The sequence below is a fragment of the Moesziomyces antarcticus genome (genome assembly GCF_000747765.1).
Source record: "Moesziomyces antarcticus DNA, scaffold: scaffold_v10001, strain JCM 10317, whole genome shotgun sequence".
In the NCBI taxonomy this organism is placed as follows: Eukaryota; Fungi; Basidiomycota; class Ustilaginomycetes; order Ustilaginales; family Ustilaginaceae; genus Moesziomyces; species Moesziomyces antarcticus.
Window position 1 is genome coordinate 1,692,122 of NW_014639009.1, and position 19,066 is coordinate 1,711,187.

The 19,066-nt window shown below is 60.3% G+C and overlaps 10 protein-coding genes across 10 annotated transcripts; 5 read left to right on the forward strand and 5 right to left on the reverse strand.

Moving 5' to 3' along the window:
* Positions 1-22: 22 nt before the first annotated feature.
* On the reverse strand, positions 23-1,498 carry PAN0_001d0605 (short-chain dehydrogenase reductase sdr; the record flags this gene model as incomplete). Its single annotated transcript, XM_014804220.1, has 1 exon — positions 23-1,498. The coding sequence occupies one exon, from the start codon at positions 1,496-1,498 to the stop codon at positions 23-25; it is 1,476 nt and encodes a 491-aa protein (XP_014659706.1).
* A 52-nt stretch (positions 1,499-1,550) lies between these two features.
* PAN0_001c0606 (uncharacterized protein) lies at positions 1,551-2,504 on the forward strand (the record flags this gene model as incomplete). Its single annotated transcript, XM_014804221.1, has 2 exons — positions 1,551-2,284; positions 2,366-2,504. 2 exons carry the CDS (start codon positions 1,551-1,553, stop codon positions 2,502-2,504), a joined length of 873 nt encoding a protein of 290 aa, XP_014659707.1.
* A 583-nt stretch (positions 2,505-3,087) lies between these two features.
* PAN0_001c0607 (single hybrid motif-containing protein) lies at positions 3,088-4,116 on the forward strand (the record flags this gene model as incomplete). Its single annotated transcript, XM_014804222.1, has 1 exon — positions 3,088-4,116. One exon carries the CDS (start codon positions 3,088-3,090, stop codon positions 4,114-4,116), a length of 1,029 nt encoding a protein of 342 aa, XP_014659708.1.
* Positions 4,117-4,767: 651 nt separating this feature from the next.
* On the forward strand, positions 4,768-6,987 carry PAN0_001c0608 (zinc finger protein 169; the record flags this gene model as incomplete). Its single annotated transcript, XM_014804223.1, has 1 exon — positions 4,768-6,987. One exon carries the CDS (start codon positions 4,768-4,770, stop codon positions 6,985-6,987), a length of 2,220 nt encoding a protein of 739 aa, XP_014659709.1.
* A 173-nt stretch (positions 6,988-7,160) lies between these two features.
* PAN0_001c0609 (DUF498 domain protein) lies at positions 7,161-7,937 on the forward strand (the record flags this gene model as incomplete). The annotated part of the gene is made up of 2 exons (XM_014804224.1): positions 7,161-7,721; positions 7,800-7,937. 2 exons carry the CDS (start codon positions 7,161-7,163, stop codon positions 7,935-7,937), a joined length of 699 nt encoding a protein of 232 aa, XP_014659710.1.
* A 98-nt stretch (positions 7,938-8,035) lies between these two features.
* On the reverse strand, positions 8,036-9,398 carry PAN0_001d0610 (mitochondrial carrier; the record flags this gene model as incomplete). Its single annotated transcript, XM_014804225.1, has 2 exons — positions 8,036-8,138; positions 8,221-9,398. 2 exons carry the CDS (start codon positions 9,396-9,398, stop codon positions 8,036-8,038), a joined length of 1,281 nt encoding a protein of 426 aa, XP_014659711.1.
* Positions 9,399-10,004: 606 nt separating this feature from the next.
* Positions 10,005-13,454, reverse strand: PAN0_001d0611 (uncharacterized protein; the record flags this gene model as incomplete). The annotated part of the gene is made up of 5 exons (XM_014804226.1): positions 10,005-11,124; positions 11,401-11,694; positions 12,188-12,409; positions 13,004-13,086; positions 13,221-13,454. 5 exons carry the CDS (start codon positions 13,452-13,454, stop codon positions 10,005-10,007), a joined length of 1,953 nt encoding a protein of 650 aa, XP_014659712.1.
* An 865-nt stretch (positions 13,455-14,319) lies between these two features.
* Positions 14,320-15,093, reverse strand: PAN0_001d0612 (glycine dehydrogenase (decarboxylating); the record flags this gene model as incomplete). Its single annotated transcript, XM_014804227.1, has 4 exons — positions 14,320-14,408; positions 14,502-14,610; positions 14,708-14,730; positions 14,820-15,093. 4 exons carry the CDS (start codon positions 15,091-15,093, stop codon positions 14,320-14,322), a joined length of 495 nt encoding a protein of 164 aa, XP_014659713.1.
* A 488-nt stretch (positions 15,094-15,581) lies between these two features.
* On the forward strand, positions 15,582-17,276 carry PAN0_001c0613 (histone acetyltransferase ELP3; the record flags this gene model as incomplete). Its single annotated transcript, XM_014804228.1, has 1 exon — positions 15,582-17,276. One exon carries the CDS (start codon positions 15,582-15,584, stop codon positions 17,274-17,276), a length of 1,695 nt encoding a protein of 564 aa, XP_014659714.1.
* Positions 17,277-17,504: 228 nt separating this feature from the next.
* Positions 17,505-18,995, reverse strand: PAN0_001d0614 (uncharacterized protein; the record flags this gene model as incomplete). Its single annotated transcript, XM_014804229.1, has 2 exons — positions 17,505-17,827; positions 17,891-18,995. 2 exons carry the CDS (start codon positions 18,993-18,995, stop codon positions 17,505-17,507), a joined length of 1,428 nt encoding a protein of 475 aa, XP_014659715.1.
* Between the last annotated feature and the right edge of the window lie 71 nt (positions 18,996-19,066).

Sequence of the window (19,066 nt, forward strand, 5' to 3'; positions counted from 1 at the left end):
TTCGCCCTGCTCATGACGGGGACTAGTAGGCGTACTTCTTGCGTGCCTGTTTGGCGATGAAGCCGGGGAAGATCTTGTCGATCCAGGTGGCGAAGGCGTAGAAGCGCGGTAGGGTGAGGGTGCCGTGCGAGTATCGATCGACGGCAAAGATGGTCTTTTCCGCCACGCTGGCTGCCGACAGCATCTTTTCGCCCTTGACCCAGGCGAGGTCCTGCGGCATCTCGGTGCTCGCATCGAGGTCGACAGCCGAATGACGGAAGCTGGACGAGATGGTGCCCGGACACACGGCGAGGAAGCGCACATTGGCGCGAGGCTTACCCGACGCAGCAGGGGCGGCTTCTTGGTGAGCTTGCGCTTCGATGGCGACCGATCGGAAGAGCGAGAGCTGTGCCGACTTGGTCGCGGCGTATACGGAGCGAGTGGGTGTGGCGAAGAGCGCGGCGGCGGAAGACATGAGCACGGCGGCAGGGAAGCGAGATGTGGTCTGCAGCATGGGTAGGAACGCAGCCAGGCAAACGGCGGTTCCAGCGACGTTGACGTTGGATGCACTCGTCACGGCCTGTTGCACTGCCTCGAGGCCTGCCTTGTCGGCGTACACTTTGTTGGCGTCTTGCTTCGAAGACGGCCGGACTGGGTCAACGCCAGCCACTCCCAGGAGGGGAAGCAGGGCAGAAACGCCAAAGCAGATGTGCAGCGTATCGAGCCCCTTGAACTTGGCCGAGACTTGCTTGCGCAGACGGTCGACGTCGGCTGCCTGCGAGCAATCCGCCGAGATGCAGTGGATGCGCGTTTCGTGCTGCAGCTTGGCTTCGTCTCCAGGCGCTTCGTCGGACATGTCGTACTCTTCGCCCTCCTTGGCCTGCTCGATGCACCGCCGCTTCACCGCCTCCAGACCCTCGAGGTTGCGTCCGACGAGGATGAGGTCGCGGCAGCCGCGTCGTGCATACTGCAGCGCCAGCGCCTCGCCCACGCCGCGCTCGTTGGACGCACCCAGAATCAGCACGCGCTCCTCGTAGATCTTGATGCGCTGCGTGCGCGGTCGCGACGAAAAGTGGAACGCAATCGCCAGCGGCACCGTGATGACCAGGCACGCCAACGTGCCCATCAGCGACATCGTCTGCGTGTCCGGCGCCGCAATGCCGACCTTGTTGAGCGCAAGCTGGACCAGATCCATCTTTGAGTATCTTCTTCGAGTTCCGCTGGATGGTGAGAATGAGCCAAGTGTCGAGCACTGGCTGTTGGCCCGGGCCAGCTGCGGACGGCTTTCAACTGCCAAAACGGTCTCAGCCTCGGCTCGAAGATGTGGAGTCGGAAAGGTGAGGTGAGCGAGGAAAGTGGAGGTGTGCTTATGTAATGCTGATTTGGTCGCGCTCGTTCCGTTGCGCTTCTTCTGAAATTTTTTGGAAAGCGCGCCATGAGGAGGCGCCGAGAGCCGCCGTGCCAGATTCTGAGCTCCCAAAGGTTTCGGCGTCAACCAGCACTGACTGCTGGACCACATCGCTCCTCCAACCCTCTCCGCATCATCGTCTCGAAGGAACAACATCGACAACATGGCCGGAAGGAACCGTTCCGACTCGGAATCCAGCTCGTCGTCGAGCTCTAGCGGCTCGTCTGTCGAGGCTCGCACCACGCAGGTCTCGACGAGCAAGCTGCCTGCCTCGCGCAACCTCTCCAACATCGCATACCGACCACCACGCGGATTCGAGCCCGTATCGTTCTCGTCGTCGTCGCCGTTTGTTCAGAGTAAGCTGACCGCAGCCGACAGGCAGCAGCAGCTATGGACGGTGCGCATCCCGGCGGGTCTCTCGCCCGCCGAACTCGATGGGCTTGTGATTGATCTGCCGCGAGACTCGAAAGACGCAAGCAAGCCGCTTGGATCGATCCAGGTGGCGACGGCTTCGCCCGCTGTGATGGATACGTACAATCTGTACGCGTCTGTGTCCGCGGCAGCCAAGGGCAAGGCGAAGAGCACGGCGTCGAGCGCGGACTCGCAGCTGATCGTCATGGCATCGGACAAGGCGGTGGACCAGGCGGTGGAGGCAGGTGCAGCCGTCGGACAGGGTGCAGCCACGGAGCTCGAGAGTCTGAGGCTGCTTGTGCCTGCCGGCGACGGTGGTGAGGACGGAAAGATGGTCGTGGCGCCAGTCAAAGTGACTCGGTGTCTGCATCTCTCCATCGCCTCGCCCGCTGAGACTACCAAGGCGCAGAAACCAGTGCAGTCGGCAAACACGTTCGAACAGGATAAGCTGCCGCAACAACCGTGGCATCTGCTCAAGGGAAACTTGTAAGTCGTCAAGGGACCGTATGCGTACTGCCATGTGCTCGGCCCAGAATATTGACGTTTTTGGCATTGTGATGTTCGCAGCAAACCTGCGGGAAGCCGTGGCCCAACACAAACCTCAGCAGCGGCCGAGGAGGACAAGCGGGACAAGAAGCGCAAGGTCAAGAGCGAAGCTGGCGCCGACAATGACGCAAAGAAGTCCAAGAAGTCCAAGAAGCAGTAGTGCACGTCGCTCGTCGTTCTAGGTCTCTCACGACTGCAATCACACCTTCACTGTTCGAATCAAGCCCGCCGCCCATGTGAGCGTGTGAAGGCTGTGAGAGATGGATCGCATCGGGAAGGCAACCCGCACAATCTTGAGATGAGGACGCGCTGAGTCTCTACCGAGAGTGTATGAGCGGCTGTCTCCGATTGCGGATTGCGGATGGTCGAATCGGGTGGATGCGACCCCAACAAACTGTCGGGCTGGCTCACGGGTGCGTGGCAGGAGAAGACCCTGAGTTGGTTGGCCGCCAGCTTGAGAAAAAAAGTTCGGAAGAGCGTCGGTGAAATTCATGGCGGCGCGCTGAGGCGTGTGTGTGTGCGCCTTTTTGTTTTTTGTTGGTGGGGTGGAGAGGGTGGATTTTCGGATTAGGAAGAACAGGGCGGCGCAGGCACTCCGAGGGTGATGATGATTGTGGATTAATCGATAAATTCCTCGCCGGCGCGAGAGAGAGAGAGCAGCTCAGGCCAGGTTGAGAAAGCGCCGGTCATCTCGCTCTGTCACCGACCACCATCCACTCTTGTGATCCTCCTTTGCCCGCGCCATGTCCGCATCACGCAACCTTGTGCGCCCAGCCTCGAGGCTGTTGGCGGTGGCTTCGTCGTCTCGCTCGGCGGCCACACGTGCGTTGACCACCTCGGCGGTGCAGAATGCCGTGACCAAGTTCACGATGCCCGCCATGTCGCCCACCATGACCTCGGGCGGTATCGCCACGTGGAAGGTCAAGGAGGGCCAGGCCTTCTCGGCTGGCGACGTGCTGCTCGAGATCGAGACGGACAAGGCCACCATGGACGTCGAGGCTCAGGACGACGGCATCATGGCCAAGATCGTCGTGCAGGACGGTGCCAAGGACGTCGACGTCGGCAAGACCATCGCCATGATCGCCGAGGAGGGCGACGACATCTCCAACGTCCAGGTGCCCGAGGACGTTGCTGCTCCGCCCGCTGCTTCTTCGGACCCGTCTTCTCAGACTTCGGACAAGTCGGAGCCTGTGGCGTCGACACAGACCGCTGCTTCGACCGCAGCCGCAGCACCGAGCACGCCAGGCGCCTCGAGCTCCAACGCGCACCACCACTTCAAGGGCCCGCTCTTCCCGTCCGTGCAGCGCCTCATCGCCGAGAACAACATCGAGGATGCAGAGACCAAGATCAAGGGCACCGGCGTGCGCGGCATGATCACCAAGGGCGACGTGCTCGCGTTCCTCGGCAAGGCAAAGACGCCCACCGGCTCGTTCAAGGAGCCCAAGGGTGGCATCGCCGTGCTCGGTCCCAGCCAGTCGGCAGCCAAGACGGGCCCAGCATCCGGCACAGCGCCCAAGGCTCCTCTCGAGCCGCTCACCGGCGACGCGCTCCGATCGCTTATTATCGGAGGCCTCGCATCGTCCTCCCGCTCAGCACGACAGGCAGCGCCAACACCCGCACCCGCACCCGCCCAGGCCTTCTCTCAGCAGGCTGTCGACAGCGCACTCGAAGGCTACACCTTTTCGGCGGCGTCCACTCCGGCACCAGTGCCCACGCGTGGGGCGCGAAAGCAGGGCATCCGCACCGACGACCCACTGTGGGATCTTATTTGAATATACTGACCTCGTGTCTTGTGCTGACTCGCACCTCTCTTGCAATCTTAAACTACTCGAAAGACGACCCTGTAAAGCTTCGTGCGCATCTCGTCTTCTCCGACGTGGGGGAAGTGGGACTCAAAGATGGGTGAGGGACTTCTCTCGGGCGAGTGAAGGGTGACGAGTGTGAATGAGCATCGGTCCGAGTCGAATCAAGGCGAGTCGAATCAGGGCGATGCGATTTATCAAAAATCCGACAGCTGAGAGGCAGCGCATAACCGGCAAGGTCCTCATTTGGACGCTATCTTGCGCTCCTCCTCCTCTGCCTCCCTCTTCCCCCACCCGCACCTCTGCTGCCTCTGCAAAAGCAGCATGCCCGCTCTTACTGCCGACAGCTTCGCTTCCAGGCCTGCCTGAGACGGGGCCACAAGCATCCGCTTCACCAGCCCAACGTGTGTCGTCTGGGTCAAGCCATCTTCCACCTCGAACTCCCGACCCGGCGCCACAGAGAACCCAGGATCAGCCCTGATTCAGAGCCCTTCCACACCTAGGCACTCGAAAGCTTGACGCTCCAACTTTTTTTGCATCTCCGTCTCCGCCGCTATCCTCTCCATCGAATGCGATTCCCCTAAAACACCACCTTGCAGCACACCATCACCTCGCCCCGCGATGGCTGCGTCGTCTCTGCCTCTGCGCGGACCATCATCACCTCCTGCACACATGGCAGAGGTCAAGGCGTGTGCCGGCGTCATCTGCTGCAACGCCGACCATTCGGCGCTACCGTGCATCGACAGCTGCCACGACTGCACGCTGTCCGCACCGGCCTCGCCCTGTTCCGACGCTCATCACATCTCCAGCAGCTGCACTGAACCAACCTGCGGAGCCGCTTCGTCGTCCACAAACCCAGGGCTCTGCACGTCCGCCATCGCCTGCTGCGACGACACCGCATGCGAGGACCTCGCCACTTCGCCCTGCTCCGACGGCGCATGCTCGGCCCCAGAGTGCTCGTCGGCCAACATTGCCGTCCCCACCATCGCCACCTGCTGCCAAGATGAGGCGTGCGAACCCATCTCCTCACCCAGGCTGGTGGCCAAGCCCAAGCCTTCCACACGCGAACGACTCGTCCCACCAGAATTGGACGCTTCTGCACACGTCAAGGCTCACGCGCGGCATTCCGACAAGGAATGCCAGGAATGCAGGGGTTCCCTATCCGTATCTGATTCGGCAGAGGGCGGCAGGATGTACGGCAGCTTCCAAGAGCTGCTCGACTGTTGCTGTTGCTCCATGCCACCCACTGTGGACCAATGCTGTGTAGGCAAGACGCCGTACCCATGCAGCACCTTCCCGCCTCATCCTCATGACCATCTGGTCCACGACCTTGCGCCGGCGTCTTTTACATCAGACACGCCGTCGACCGCCATCACACACGCTGCGCCATCCACCTCACCTGCGCACAATCTTTGTTCGCGCTCGTCGACAGTCTCGTCAGCGGTTACTCCGCAGCCGCTCACCGAGTCTCCGGCGTCGGCGTTCCCGTGGCCGACGGACTACGTCGCCGCAACGCACAACGACAAGCACAAGCTTCCCACGCCATTCGCGGGCCAAGCACCGACGCTGGATGACATCCTCACCGAACTGCAGTCGTGGAACGACTGCTTGTTCGAGCAGCCCCACATGCACAGCAGCGGAGGTGGATGTCTGCCGCCAGCCATGACGCTGTGCAGCTCCAATGTCTGTCCGACGGCAGCGCCACACTCGCATCGTGCACCGCACCATGCTCGCGGCGGCTTTGAGGGCGAGAACGGCCACCACGATCCACGGCCGCAGATGTGCCAATGGGCAGGATGCAACGAGCGTTTCTGGACGGTCGAAGAGCTCGTCGCGCATGTCAACCACTCGCACCTGGCGCCCAAGAATACGCAGGCTGCCGAGAGTCCGAATACGGTCATGCAGCATGCGCAGCAGATCGGCACGATCGATGCGGGCAAACACGCGGGTGCGAGCGTCGAGTGTCTGTGGGACGATTGCCACCAGGTACCCACGCCGATGGCGGGCAAGCTGCAAGATGCGCTCGTGCCAGCCACGGCGGGTGGCGATTTGTGGAACAACGGCGCGGCCGACAAGTTTTCGCTCGCCATCCTGCAGCATCTGCTGCACGACCATCTGGGCCAGCACGTGCATCACCCCAGCCACGCCGAGGGTGTGCTGCCCGAGCCTGCCAAAGAGGAAGCAGGCGGGGTTCAGGTGAAGAAGCGCAAGGCGAGTACGAGCAGTGGAAGTGCGTGCGACCATGGTCCACTCGTGTGTCGATGGGAAGGCTGTTCGCTCGAGTTCGACACGCACGCCTTGCTGACGGAGCACCTCGAATCCGCGCATGTTGGGTCGGGCAAAGCGTCGTACGAATGTCGATGGACCGGCTGCCCACGGCACGGGCACAAGTTTACGCAGAAGCAGAAGGTGCTCCGCCACCTGCAGACGCACACGGGAGACCGGCCGTTCAAATGCACCATCTGCGGTAAACGCTTTTCGGAGCAAAACACACTCGCGCAGCACGTGCGCACGCATACTCTGGAGCGGCCGTACGTGTGCGACCACCCTGGATGCGGTAAGGCGTTTAGCGTTGCTGGGTCGCTCACGATCCACAAGCGGACGCATACGGGCAGCAAGCCGTTCGTGTGCAGCTTCCCCGGCTGCGGCAAGGCGTTTGCAGAGAGCAGCAATCTGACCAAGCACATGCGCACGCACACGGGCGTCAAGCCGTTCCGCTGCGAAGAGTGCGGTAAGTGCTTCAGCCGCCCGGACCAGGCGAGTCGGCATCGCAAAACGCACGAGCGAAAGAGGCGGAAGCAGGACCCACCCGCGCAGGTGCACGATGAGCTTCTCGTCTAGTTGTAATAGCAGCGTTTGTGGAGAGCATTGCGTGTGGTGTGTGGGTGAGGAGGATGAAAGGGTCCAGGAGAGTTGTGGCACGTGACAGTGCTTACCAGACGCAGAAGCCAATTTTGCCTCCACATGTCTGAGGCGGGGGGTTGCTTGAATCTTCCATCATCTCGACATCAACGATGAAGGCGATACAAGCGTTGAAGGGCGTCGCACGGCCCAGATGCATGGCTACTGTGACTCGCGCTGTGCAACCAGCACGATTCTCCACCAGCACGCCTCGGCGATTGCCATCGGACGACCCCGGTGGAAAGCCCAACACGGGTCAGCACCGAACGGTCTACGACGACTTTTACAACATCCTTGCCCCACCCACACCCTCGACCTCGATCGTGATCGCCTCTACATCGCCCACCTCCATCACCCTCCAAGATGGCCTAGTCCTAGCAGAGCCCGTGGTGATTCTTAACAATCAGGTGTTTCTCTTCGACCATCCTACACTCAACCAGGACTACGCAACACCCTCGGGAATCGGTTGGGAAGCGTGGATCGATCAACAGGTTAGGCCGGGGAAGAAGCTAGAGGTGACTCAAAAGGTCAAGGATGTATTGGGCATCTTTGAGGTGGTGGATGAAAGACCCGAAATTGTACTGTTTGGTACGGGCAAGAGGGTTTTGCCCCCACCAACCCCGATCCGGCAGTATTTGAACGAGCTTGGCATCCAACTCGACGTCCAGAGCACCGTAAGTCCATCCCTCCCCACAAAAGCAGCAACTGGAAAGCAATGCTGATGAACTCGGTGGTGCCGACGGTGGAGACAGCACGACGCAGCTTCGACGTTCAACATGCTCTCCGAAGAAGGCAGGAAGGTCGCAGCGATTCTGATCCCCGCTGAACCAACGGAGAAAGTGAGGTACACGCCCCAACAGCTCGAACGCCTGCTGGCGGGGAAGCACTGAACTGTCTCATCCCTTCACGCAACACACACACCTGTCGCAATGCACACTCTTCACGCGAACAGCCTGTGGAAGCGCACTGAGATTGAATTGCGCGCTTCTTACTCGTCGCGCCGGGCGTCGGGCGCATACGAGACCGACTTGCCCGTGCGTTCCGTAATCTTGGCCGAGATCGACTCGATGAGCGTCCATGTAAGACCATGTCTGTGCACGCAAACCAAGCAAACGGGAGAACCTGTTAATAACCAGCCCATTGATGAAACCAGCCGCCACGGGACCAACTTACGAGATGAAACTGCGCAGCGCCGAAACGCCGAGACCGCGGTAGAGCCGCAGGAAGCGCGCGAGGAAGGTGTCGGTCTTGAGCACGCCCCGGCCCTGAGCATGGGGTATTGGCGGACGCTCCTTGATCATGTGCAGGAAGACCTGCCAGCCGGTATACTGGCGCGGTGTGCCGGCGAGTGCGTCGCGCTGCACCTTGGTCTTGATCAGGTCCACGGGGTAGACGATCAGCCACGACAGGATGCCCGCGGACGATCCGGAGAGGAACGACACTACGGGGCCCGGGATGCCGTACAGACTCGGACTCGCGCGCCCGGGCTCTGTCTTGGAGTGGCGCGAGACAAGGCTGCGGATGGTGTCGTAGAAGCCAAAGTAAAGAGCGGTGCCAAAGGTGTCGCGTGCCATGTGCAGGGGAAAGCCCATGTAGAAGCCCTTGATGCCGCCAAAGTTGCGGTAGATGTTGGCGGCGGCCTGAAAGCCCGACTGCGGCACGAAAGTGCGACCGCCACTGCCGCCCTGCGGCGCCTTTTTGACAAGACCCTTTTGGACGGCGATGAGGTACTCGAGCTGACGCTGCACTTTGACGAGTTCGAACGGCGCCGAACCGCACGAGATGATGATGCCGCTGGTCGCGCCGCCTGCTGCGCCGGAGAGTGCGGTGTGGAGAAGGCGTGGCGAGTCAAAAATGCCCTGGCGATGCAGGTAGGCTTTGGTGTTGTAGTAGATGGAGAAGGAGGAGGTGCGCACAAACGAGATGGTGATGAGCGGGATGGTGACGCCGCGAAAGAAGCCGCGAAAGCCTTCTTCGCGCACGACGGCTTTGGCGCACGCCCATATGGACGGATAGTCGCGCACCTGCAGCCGCGACTTGACCGAGTCGAACGGAAACGATGCCGCCGTGGACACGAGCGAGGCTGTACCGGCAGTCACGACGGTGCGGTTGGTGAGCAGAAAGTCATCCACCTCTTCCTTGGTCCACTGTTGCGAGCGTGCCCAGTCGATCGTCCGCGCGTATACAGACGTTGGCTCGCGTTCCGACGGCGAGTGGATGGTGTACCTTGCATGTTGCGATGTGGGCGAGGTGGGAGATGTAAGAGGTTGGTGTCGTGATGGTCCCGGTACAGACTGATGTGCAATTGAATGGCAGGGGCAACCGTAGTGGCTGCAACCATGCGTGTCCATCACAGCTGCCGCTTAGCTCAGGGGAGGAACGCTGTGATGATGGCGCCCGAGCGTGATCGTGATTGTAATCGTGGTCGTGATGGAGAAGGCCCGCCGAAATGCGGAAATGCGGCCGCGTGGGTGATGTGAAATCGCACCAAAAAAGGCGCGTGGTTGGCAGATCGGCAGCTGGAGATGGCGATGTGACGTCTCCATGAAATCCGGCGCCCAATTTGGTCAGCCGTTGCTTTTTCAGCCCTGCTCCGGCTGCAGCTGTCGTGCTTTTTTCCCGAATGGACCTGGCGCCATCCTCTCAATTCCGCCACGCCGATACAACACCCCCATCGGGCCGTTCCTCTGCTTTGCATTACGCTTCGCTCTCGACTGCTCGACGTCACGCAAACATGATCTCAAAACGTGCTGCGATTGCACAAGACGTGTAATGACCACAAGAGGCCGGGTGGGTGACCGAGAGTATTGCGACAGAGAAACCATGCGATGGGGGAAACGGACATATAAAAAAAAAACAGGACATCCGAGAGGCTTTAAGCGCGCTAAGATGAGGGGTATGCTGTCTTGTTGGTTGTTGGTTTTTGAAATAAGAAAGTTGGTGGGGGGCACGACGTTCTAGAGCGAGTCGTGGTCGTGTCGGCTCTTTTCGAGCGCGGGGAGCGAGTCGTTGTGCGAGCTCGAGTCAAAGCCGCCCATGCCGTCGACGTCGTGGCGCTCCTCGAAGGTCTCCTCGATGGTCTTGATGTGGATGCCCGTCTCAAACTGCTCCTGGCTGTTGTACTCGGCGAGGCCTTCCTCGACGTCGTGCTGCGAGGCGTGCGTGCGGATGATCGTGGGCTGCTTGTTGCCACCGGGACGGAAGACGTTGGATCGCTTGGTGCGCGTCGAAATGCCGCGACGCGCATTGTCGCTCACCGAACCCTCCATGGTGTACTGCTGCGCGCCGGCGCCAATCGTCACGCGTGCGTTGAGCGTAGAGAGCAGCGAGTTGACGTAGAGCTTGGCGAGCGGCAGGTTGAAGACGAGGTGGAGCGTCGTCGTCGATGCGAGGAAGAGAATGAGGTCGATAATGGCGAACAGCGTGGTGAGCGCACCCGTCTGGAGCGTCATGCGGATGAGCTTGGTGATGACGTCGTCGGTGGCGGCGAATCCGGTGCGCGACTTGTTGAGCGTAAAGACGAGCGAGCCCGTGATGAGCACGTCGGTGAGCGCGGCGAATCCGAGCCAGAGGATGACGACCACCTGGAACTTTTGGAATTCCTGGAAGAAGAGTACGATCTCGACGCCGATGGTGGTGCCAATGGCGCTGAGCAGCGACACGGCCGCACCGACGCAGATGAAGGCGGGCATGATCTTGGAGTGCATGAGCTTGTACACGCGCCAGGCGAAGAAGAGCTGGGTGGAAAAGGCAATGATGCCCGTCATGACGGGGTCGGCGGCAAAGGCGCGGTTGCTCTTGGCGGCGTAGGTGAGGTTGCCAAAGTTGGAAACCAGATACTGGTACATGAACACCTGGTCGAATACGGCATTGACCGTGTCGGCGACCACGAGGAAGAGCACAAAGTAACGCATAAAGGGCTTGTCGCTCTTAAAGTGCACATAGTAGATGTACGCCTGCACAATCGAGAAACCGAAGAGCCAGACGTTGAGCATGACGCCGATGTACATGCAACCCAGCGAGAGGTCCATGGCGGGGAAGGTGGGCATGAGGTCCGCCATCTTGAACAATGTGATGCTAGGAGTCTAGCGGATAGGGGCGGGTGTAGAAGCCAAGTTTTATGGGTAAGGGGGGAAGTCCGATGGTTGGCAGAACGAGACGATCGTCGAACGAGGCAGCGACGCAAATGAAGGCTGGAACGGGGCGCGGCTAAAGGCGGACCGGAGCGAAGGTAGCCAATTACGGACGAGGTAGGCACGACAACCGGTGGGAGGGTAAAGGCGGAGTGGGTGGGGACGGAGGAGGGATTCCGATGGAGTGGGCAGAGGCGTTTTATGTATCTGCTACGACGACCGACGAGGGCGATGGTCGAGCGAGCCCCCTCGAATGAAGCGGCGTGGCAGCGCGTCGATAGGCGAAGGGGAGCTGCTCTCGAGGGGACCGACGGGGGCGTTCTGGGCGGCCATGCGACTTGCACGGCGGAGCGCGTCTGGCGTTCCCACTGGGCGCATGGAGATGCAGGTGCGGGCATGAAGCGGTTCGAGGCTGCGAGCGTCGAACAGGGCTTGCTCGCCGATGGAACCCAATCCGCCCCCGGAGGAGGAGGAGAAGAGAGAGCGCGGGGTGCACGGCAGCGGTTCCTCGAGGCTGACTGTATGCGGGCAATCGAACGGTGTGCAAAAAAGGGTTGGTGGGATGCAGGTCGAACAGGAGAATAGCTGTCATCCGCTCGTCGTGCCTTTTTTTTCCGACAGGCCGAGTGCAGATTTTTTTCATAGAGAGAGCGCGTCGTTGGATGAGCGACGAGGCGTCAAGAGGCACAGAGGCACCGAGGCTAGGCGGCCCAGAGGCTAGGCGGCCAAGCGAGCTGCAAAGGGGATGGATTGCGAGCAATGGCCGAAAATCGAGGGCCCGCCCGCTCGGCAAACCACACACACTCACACGCTCCCACAGTGGTGCAGTGGTGCAGTGGTGCAGCGTTCCAACGCGTCGACGCTCGAGACTCGCCCCCTCAACTTTATTTTTCCTTTTCACTTCTTTTTTTCATTTTGGTGCTGCGTGCCTGGTGCGAGTGTGCGCCGGAGCGGAGAGTGGCAGCGTGGAAAAAAAGAGAGAGAGAGCATGAGAAAGACATACAGACGGAACTTCAAGGGAAGAGTCCCGGCTCGTGCCCGCCCGTGTCTTCTTCTCTGCAACGACGCTCTTGGCCGTCGCAAGTGTGACCGCAGGAGAACTGTGGCGCAAGAGCCAAGATGCAGTGCACTTCCCAAGCGATGCGTGCTGCTTGCTATCGAGCGTCGCCTGTTTTGCATTCTCTCCCATGCCCGCGGCCACTAGCTCAAAGTGGCGGGCGAAGGGGGGCCTGCACGGAGCCTTGCGACCAATCGGTTGTGACCTTCATTCCGATGGCTTCGGAGAGCGTTGCGGGTGTGGGAGAGAGCCGCCCATCCGAACGCCACTCGACCGCTCGCTCGGGCAGATGCGAACAGAGATCGATGCGTCCCATGCCACTCGGGGAGCTTGGGAAAACAACCCGTTTCCGCGTCCGCTTTGTTTCGGTTTTTTTTTTTCCTTGGATGCACGCAGCTTGGATTGGGCATCTGCGGACAAGAGACGTCCGAAATGACAGGTATGAAAAGCGCGTCCAATGGGCCAAAGCAAGCTGCAATCTGCACGTAGCACGCAGCCTTTTGCGCCTCCGCTTGGGGCATGAGAGAATTTTTTTGGCAGTGACTCTACGCCGCGACACAACGCCCAGACCCTCCCCTCTCCTTTTGGCCGGCGGGCGGGGCGCAGTTCTTTTGCATGCAACGCACGCACGCGCGCACGCACGCACCAAACGTTGACCTGTCAGATCGCGCTGCACACGCCCCCGAGGCGCGGCACAAGAATGTCGGCCAACGCAAAAGCAAGTTGCAATTGCCGTCGTCCAGCCACTCTATGCGCTCCTACAAACCATCCCTCCGACGCAGCCTGGTCCAGATCCCGTAGCGCCACACCCCTTCTCCCGATGGCGCTGCACTTGCGCAACAAAGCGCTCTGTTGTCAACGGTCGCGGGCGGGTTGAGGGTAGTTGTCAATTATTATTTTTTTTCGTGCAACGTTGTTCCGGACGCGCTTCCGAAGCGCAAGGAGCCTCCCAAGCGCCTCTTTGGCGAGACGCACAGACGCACATTGCGCCCCTTCGCTTGTCTCGCCTTCTCGGCAGCTTCTCCATCCATCAATCCCGGAAGCGGATCTGGCAACCAAAAAGAGCCGGCTTCGGAATCGATGGCGTGGCGCCGTAAGCCGATCCAGTAGCTTCGATTCGCAAGCGCCTTGCGTCCGTGTGAACCGCCACCCATATGCGCTCGCCTAACGTCGTCCTCGGGAAGCTCTCTCTCCTCTCGACGGTATGTCGGATGCATCGCCTGAATCTAGGGGAAGCGTGAAAGGTGGCGCCAAGGCTTCCGAGAAATCGAGCCCTTCCAAAGGCATGTGCATCGTCTCGCCTGGAATGACGAGCGGTGGGTAGACAGCTGATTGCACGTGTGACAGTTGCCTACGCTCACACCCCTGAAAGGCGCGTGTGTACCATCGGATGGGTAGATGCGAGTGCGCCTCCCGCTCGGACCTCGATCCTTCGACAACCAATCATCGGCTACCGTCACAAGATGCTCTACCGCGCACCATGGGATGGAACGAAGATGACGCCGTGTCAACGCGAGCTGCAGCTGCCCTGCCCTACAGCATGCTAGCCAACGCCCAACCGCCGAAACGAGGCTTTTCGCAGAAGCTCATGCGCCTCGCCAAATCTCGCGACCAAACGCCTTCCGACGGCCAAAAAAAGGCTGGCTGGCAGCATCGGCATCGGTAGCGTGCGCTACAAATCGGGTTCCGTCTCGAATCGGAGATCGCATCGATTAATCGGCACGATCCCGTCGAAGCGGACAACCACGGTCGGCATTCACGCAGCAGCGTCCGGTCGGCCGTCTACTCCGCCCACCTTTTCCGTGGTTGCCGCCATTGAGCCCGAACGGATCTTTGCAGTTTTCGCACGTGGCCGGCCAAAACGGAGCGTCGCCCGCCGCGCGCAAGCTCAACACCAATTCCGCACAACACTGCGCTCACGAACGAGCAGGAAACCATTCAAGATTACAGGGTCTGTTGAAAGACCAGTGCGGACCAGGGGGAATTTGCGCGGAGGAGGCCCGGCACGGCCTGGGGCGGACCGGAGCTGCAATGTAAATTTAGGTAGAGGGCATTTAGGAGAGGTAGGAGGCAGCGCGCGCTTTAGTTTTCGCAGATCTTCTGGTACGCCTCGGCGGTGAGCAGCGTCTCGAAATCAGCAGGGTTGGTCAGCTTGATCTGGCACAGCCAGCCTGTTACAACGCAGCCAGAAGTGGCACAAGAGTCAGTATCCACACGTCACTGCATACGAAGGTGGGGGGGGGGGGGGGGGGTTGAGTACGCACCTTCGCCCTCGGGCTGCTTGTTGAGCAGGCTTGGCTCGTCGTTGAGCTTCGAGTTGACTGCCTCGATCTGGCCCGAGACGGGAGCGTAGATGTCCGAAGCCGCCTTGACCTAGAGGTGCGGGCGGAGCATTTTGAAAGCAAGAGCAAGATTGCACGTCAGTTTCCCATCGGCTTCTTCCAGCTCGGCTGGTGGTGAGAGCACTTACAGACTCGACAGCTCCGATGTCATCTGAACATCGTGCGTGCAGCCGAGAGAGATAGTCAGATCAAGTCAGCCTGGGTTGCGATTGTTGCGTCGATGATAATGCAGATACGCACCGCCCTTCTTGACCTGGGCACCTGCCTCGGGGAGCTCGATGAAGACGACGTCGCCGAGCGACTTCTGGGCGTAGTCGGTGATTCCCACCGTGCCGATGTTGGTGGCGTCGTCGAACGACACCCACTCGTGCTCCTCGGTGAAGCGCTTCTGCACGCCCCACGCGCGCACGCTCGACGCGAAGCCAGCACGCATCGGCGCCGCAAACGGCTTGGGTGCGGCGCGCATGGCAGACCTGCCGAGCAGCGAGACAGACGGGCGAAGAGCAGCGATCATGTTGTAGTTCCGACTGTCCGTGGTGAGAGAGAAGGGGGCAAAGGTGGTGGATGATGGAGAGGAGAAAGAGAGCGCAAGAAGAAGCGGGGGGACGTGCGTCGACGGTAGCCGATTGGTCAGTCAACTTGTTCCGGATATGCCTATCTGCTGCTGCCGCCTAGAGCTCGCAAATGAAAAAAATGCGTGGTCCCATGACGGGAGACTGGACTCGACCACACTGATACCGCGCTCCTCTGCCCGGTTCCGATGAGAATCTCTTTCTTTATTTTTTCGAAAATTGCCCTTTATGGTAACCGCCTTTTTCTCAGCTGTCAGCCTTCTGGGCCGCCCTAGCTCGCATTCCCGAGTGCCGAGATTCGTGGGGCCAGCACTTTTTTGGTGTGTGGGCTTAGAATGCTCCACACGTTGACTCGTTGCACCTTTCTCATCTTCACCGCCGCTCGACGTTCATCCTTGTCGACCCTCGCTCAGGAGCACACACGAGCACAATGGGTGCGTCTCCCAATACCGCAGAGCTGCTGCTCCGCGTGTGCGCCGACATCGCAGCCCAGCTCGTCGATGCGCACGACCGCTCCGCCTCCGTCTCGCTCAACCACATCCGCACCACAACCTGCAAGAGGTACGGCTTCAATGGCGTGCCGCGTCTCACCGACATCATCGCCGCCATCCCCGAGGCGTATCGTAAGGCGCTCGTCCCCGCACTCAAGGCAAAGCCCGTCCGCAGCGCTTCCGGTATCGCCGTCGTCGCTGTCATGTGCAAACCGCACCGATGCCCGCACATCGCGCTCACCGGAAACATCTGCGTCTACTGTCCCGGCGGCCCCGACTCGGACTTCGAGTACAGCACACAGTCGTATACGGGATACGAACCTACGTCGATGCGAGCCATTCGCGCCAGGTACGACCCGTACGAGCAGTCCAAGAATCGCGTCCAGCAGCTGCGCGAGCTCGGTCACAGCGTCGACAAGGTCGAGTACATCATCATGGGCGGCACATTCATGTCGCTCTCCGAAACGTACCGCAACCAGTTCATCGCACAGCTGCACAACGCGCTCAGCGGCTTCAACGGCAACGACGTCGACGAGGCAGTCAAGTACTCGGAGCGCGCACTCACAAAGTGCATCGGAATCACCATCGAGACGCGACCCGACTACTGTCTCCGTCCGCATCTGTCGCAGATGCTTCGATACGGATGCACGCGCCTAGAGATTGGCGTGCAGTCCGTGTACGAGGATGTTGCGCGAGACACCAACCGCGGCCACACGGTCAAGGCGGTGTGCGAGACCTTCCAGCTCGCCAAGGACGCCGGCTACAAGATCGTAGCGCACATGATGCCCGATCTGCCCAACGTCGGCGTGGAGCGCGACATGGAGCAGTTCAAAGAGTATTTCGAGAATCCGGCATTCCGAACCGACGGGCTCAAGCTCTACCCTACGCTCGTCATCCGCGGCACGGGGCTATACGAGCTGTGGCGAACGGGAAGGTACAAGAACTACACGCCGTCGTTCCTGGTCGACCTCATCGCGCGCATCTTGGCGTTGGTGCCGCCGTGGACGCGCGTGTACCGTGTGCAGCGCGACATCCCCATGCCGCTCGTTTCGTCGGGTGTGGAAAATGGCAACCTGCGCGAACTGGCGCTGGAGCGCATGCGCGATTTCGGCGTAAGCTGTCGCGACGTCAGGTACCGCGAAGTGGGTCTGCACGAAATCCACACCAAAGTGCGGCCGGAGGAGGTTGAGTTCATTCGGCGCGACTACGCGGCCAATGGAGGCTGGGAGAGCTTCCTCTCGTACGAGGATCCCGAAAAGGACATCCTGATTGCGCTGCTGCGGCTGCGAAAGTGCTCCAAGGCAGGAACGTATCGACCGGAGCTGACCAAGGATGGACAGTGCTCGATCGTGCGCGAGTTGCATACGTACGGCAGTGCGGTGCCCATCCACACGCGCGATCCGACCAAGTTTCAACACCAGGGATTCGGCACGCTGCTTATGGAACAGGCCGAGCGCATCGCCAGGGACGAACACGGCTCGTGCAAGCTGGCAGTCATTTCGGGTGTTGGCACCAGAGACTACTACCGCAGGCTAGGTTACGAGCTCGAAGGTCCCTACATGGTCAAGATGCTCACCGACCAAGACGACACAGATCACGCCGCAGAGCAAGAAGCTCAGGACTTCTTCTTCTGAATCCCAACACTCACCAGCGCTGACCAGTCCATACCGCCACGACATTTGTATTTGTACCCTCCGCGCTTCTTCAGCATTGCATCACACTCGGCATCTCTTCTCGCTCATCTCCGCGGCACAGGCTGTTACGAAGCGTGCACAGTGTGGGAAATTGAGAACGGCGCCGAATGAGAAAGCCGAGGTTGGCAGCGCATGGCGGTGTCGAGTAAGGTCTGAGAGGGCAGCAGGCTAGCTGTGTGCGAGCTCGTCTTCGTGGTTCCAATCGACAATGACCTCCTCCAGCCTACTCAACCCCCTACTGGCCACTTTCTTGACGAGGCGATAGACCACGTGCAACGCACGCACGACGCCGATGACGACGAGCAGCACGATGAGCACCGAGGCGATATTCACGCCGTCCTGGTTGGCGTTCCTGCCTCCGCCGCCACCTCGGCCGCGCGAGGTCATGCGCGCAAACGAGCGGCCGAGACCAAAGTTGTGCAGGTTGATCGGCGCCAGTACCACCAGATTGAGGAAGGACAGTATGCCGACGAGAGAAAAGCCCACAGAAACTGCAATGTGAGGGAGAGAGTAAGTAGTCTGTGCGGAAAGAGAGCGGAAAACGTGGAACTTACACTGCACAAAAAGCTTGCTGAGCCAGCTGTCCCCCGGTGTGGATGAGGATCGGGAGGACTTGAATTTGTGCCGACGACGTTTGGAGCCGTTGACGTCAGATGCTGCACGGGCGTCGTACTTTTGCCTCTTTTTCGTATGAGACACAGGCCTGTCTGGTGGCGCACTGGGGTTAGCATCATCTGGCTGTGCCGATGTCGACTTGGACGGCCACAGACCTCCGTCGCCGTACATCCACTCGGACTTGAGCGCGGACCAGAATCCTTGCTGCGGTGTTGGATCGTCTGGCTGCGCCTGTTCGGGCTGGTCTTGAAGCCCAACGACTTCACGGACAGCGTCGGCGGCTTCGCCCGAGGCAAAGGCATGCACCGCGTCTTTGACGAGCTTGAGGTAGGCTGCAGGCTCGTAAATGAGGTTGGAGTAGCTCCACAGCCCAGGTGTGGCGTAATCTGCATCGAGGTACGACCATGCATCGGTCTCGACCGAAGAGTAGATGGGATCGTCGTCGGATCTCCATGGCCACCAGCCACGCTTTGCAGTCTTGGGGGCGGCGGGTTTGTCGTAGAGGTCCATGACGAGGGTGGCTGCTGCACCCACCGTCCATATGAGCATCAGAAAGAGGAAGAGGCTGACGAGGAAGAGCAGCGTAGGCGAAGTGGCTATGCCGATGAACTTGGACTTGCGGAAGCGGTAGGGTGCGCCGCACTGGTCGCAGGCGACTGCGGACGAGGAACGTAGAGATGCGGCGCGCCAGGTGTCGAGACAGGAGGCGTGGACGTACTTCATGGTTCCCTTGCATTTGCACGGCGAAAGAAGCCGGCCGAGCGATTCACCCGCCGCGCCGCTCGAGGCGGATTCGAGGCAGATTCGGCAGACTGCCTGGTCCGAGGTCTCGTTTGGATCTGGTGGATAGGAATGCCTTGCTTCCGGTGCAACTGTATCGGGGAAGTCGTTCGACTCGTCGAGACTGTCGTAGTCGTTCAGAGAAGCTAGCGAGGATGCATCGGACCAGCCCAGCTCGTCCGCCGAGTCCGAGTCGGCATGACGCAGAGTTGGCGAGTCGAATGGCGGTGTACCATGTGTATCGGTGGTATAGGAGGTCGACATGTTTACGAAGGTAGTGCTAGGATGCACATCTTGACTGGATGGTGTGGGATTGGCTGGTGAGCAGAGAGAAG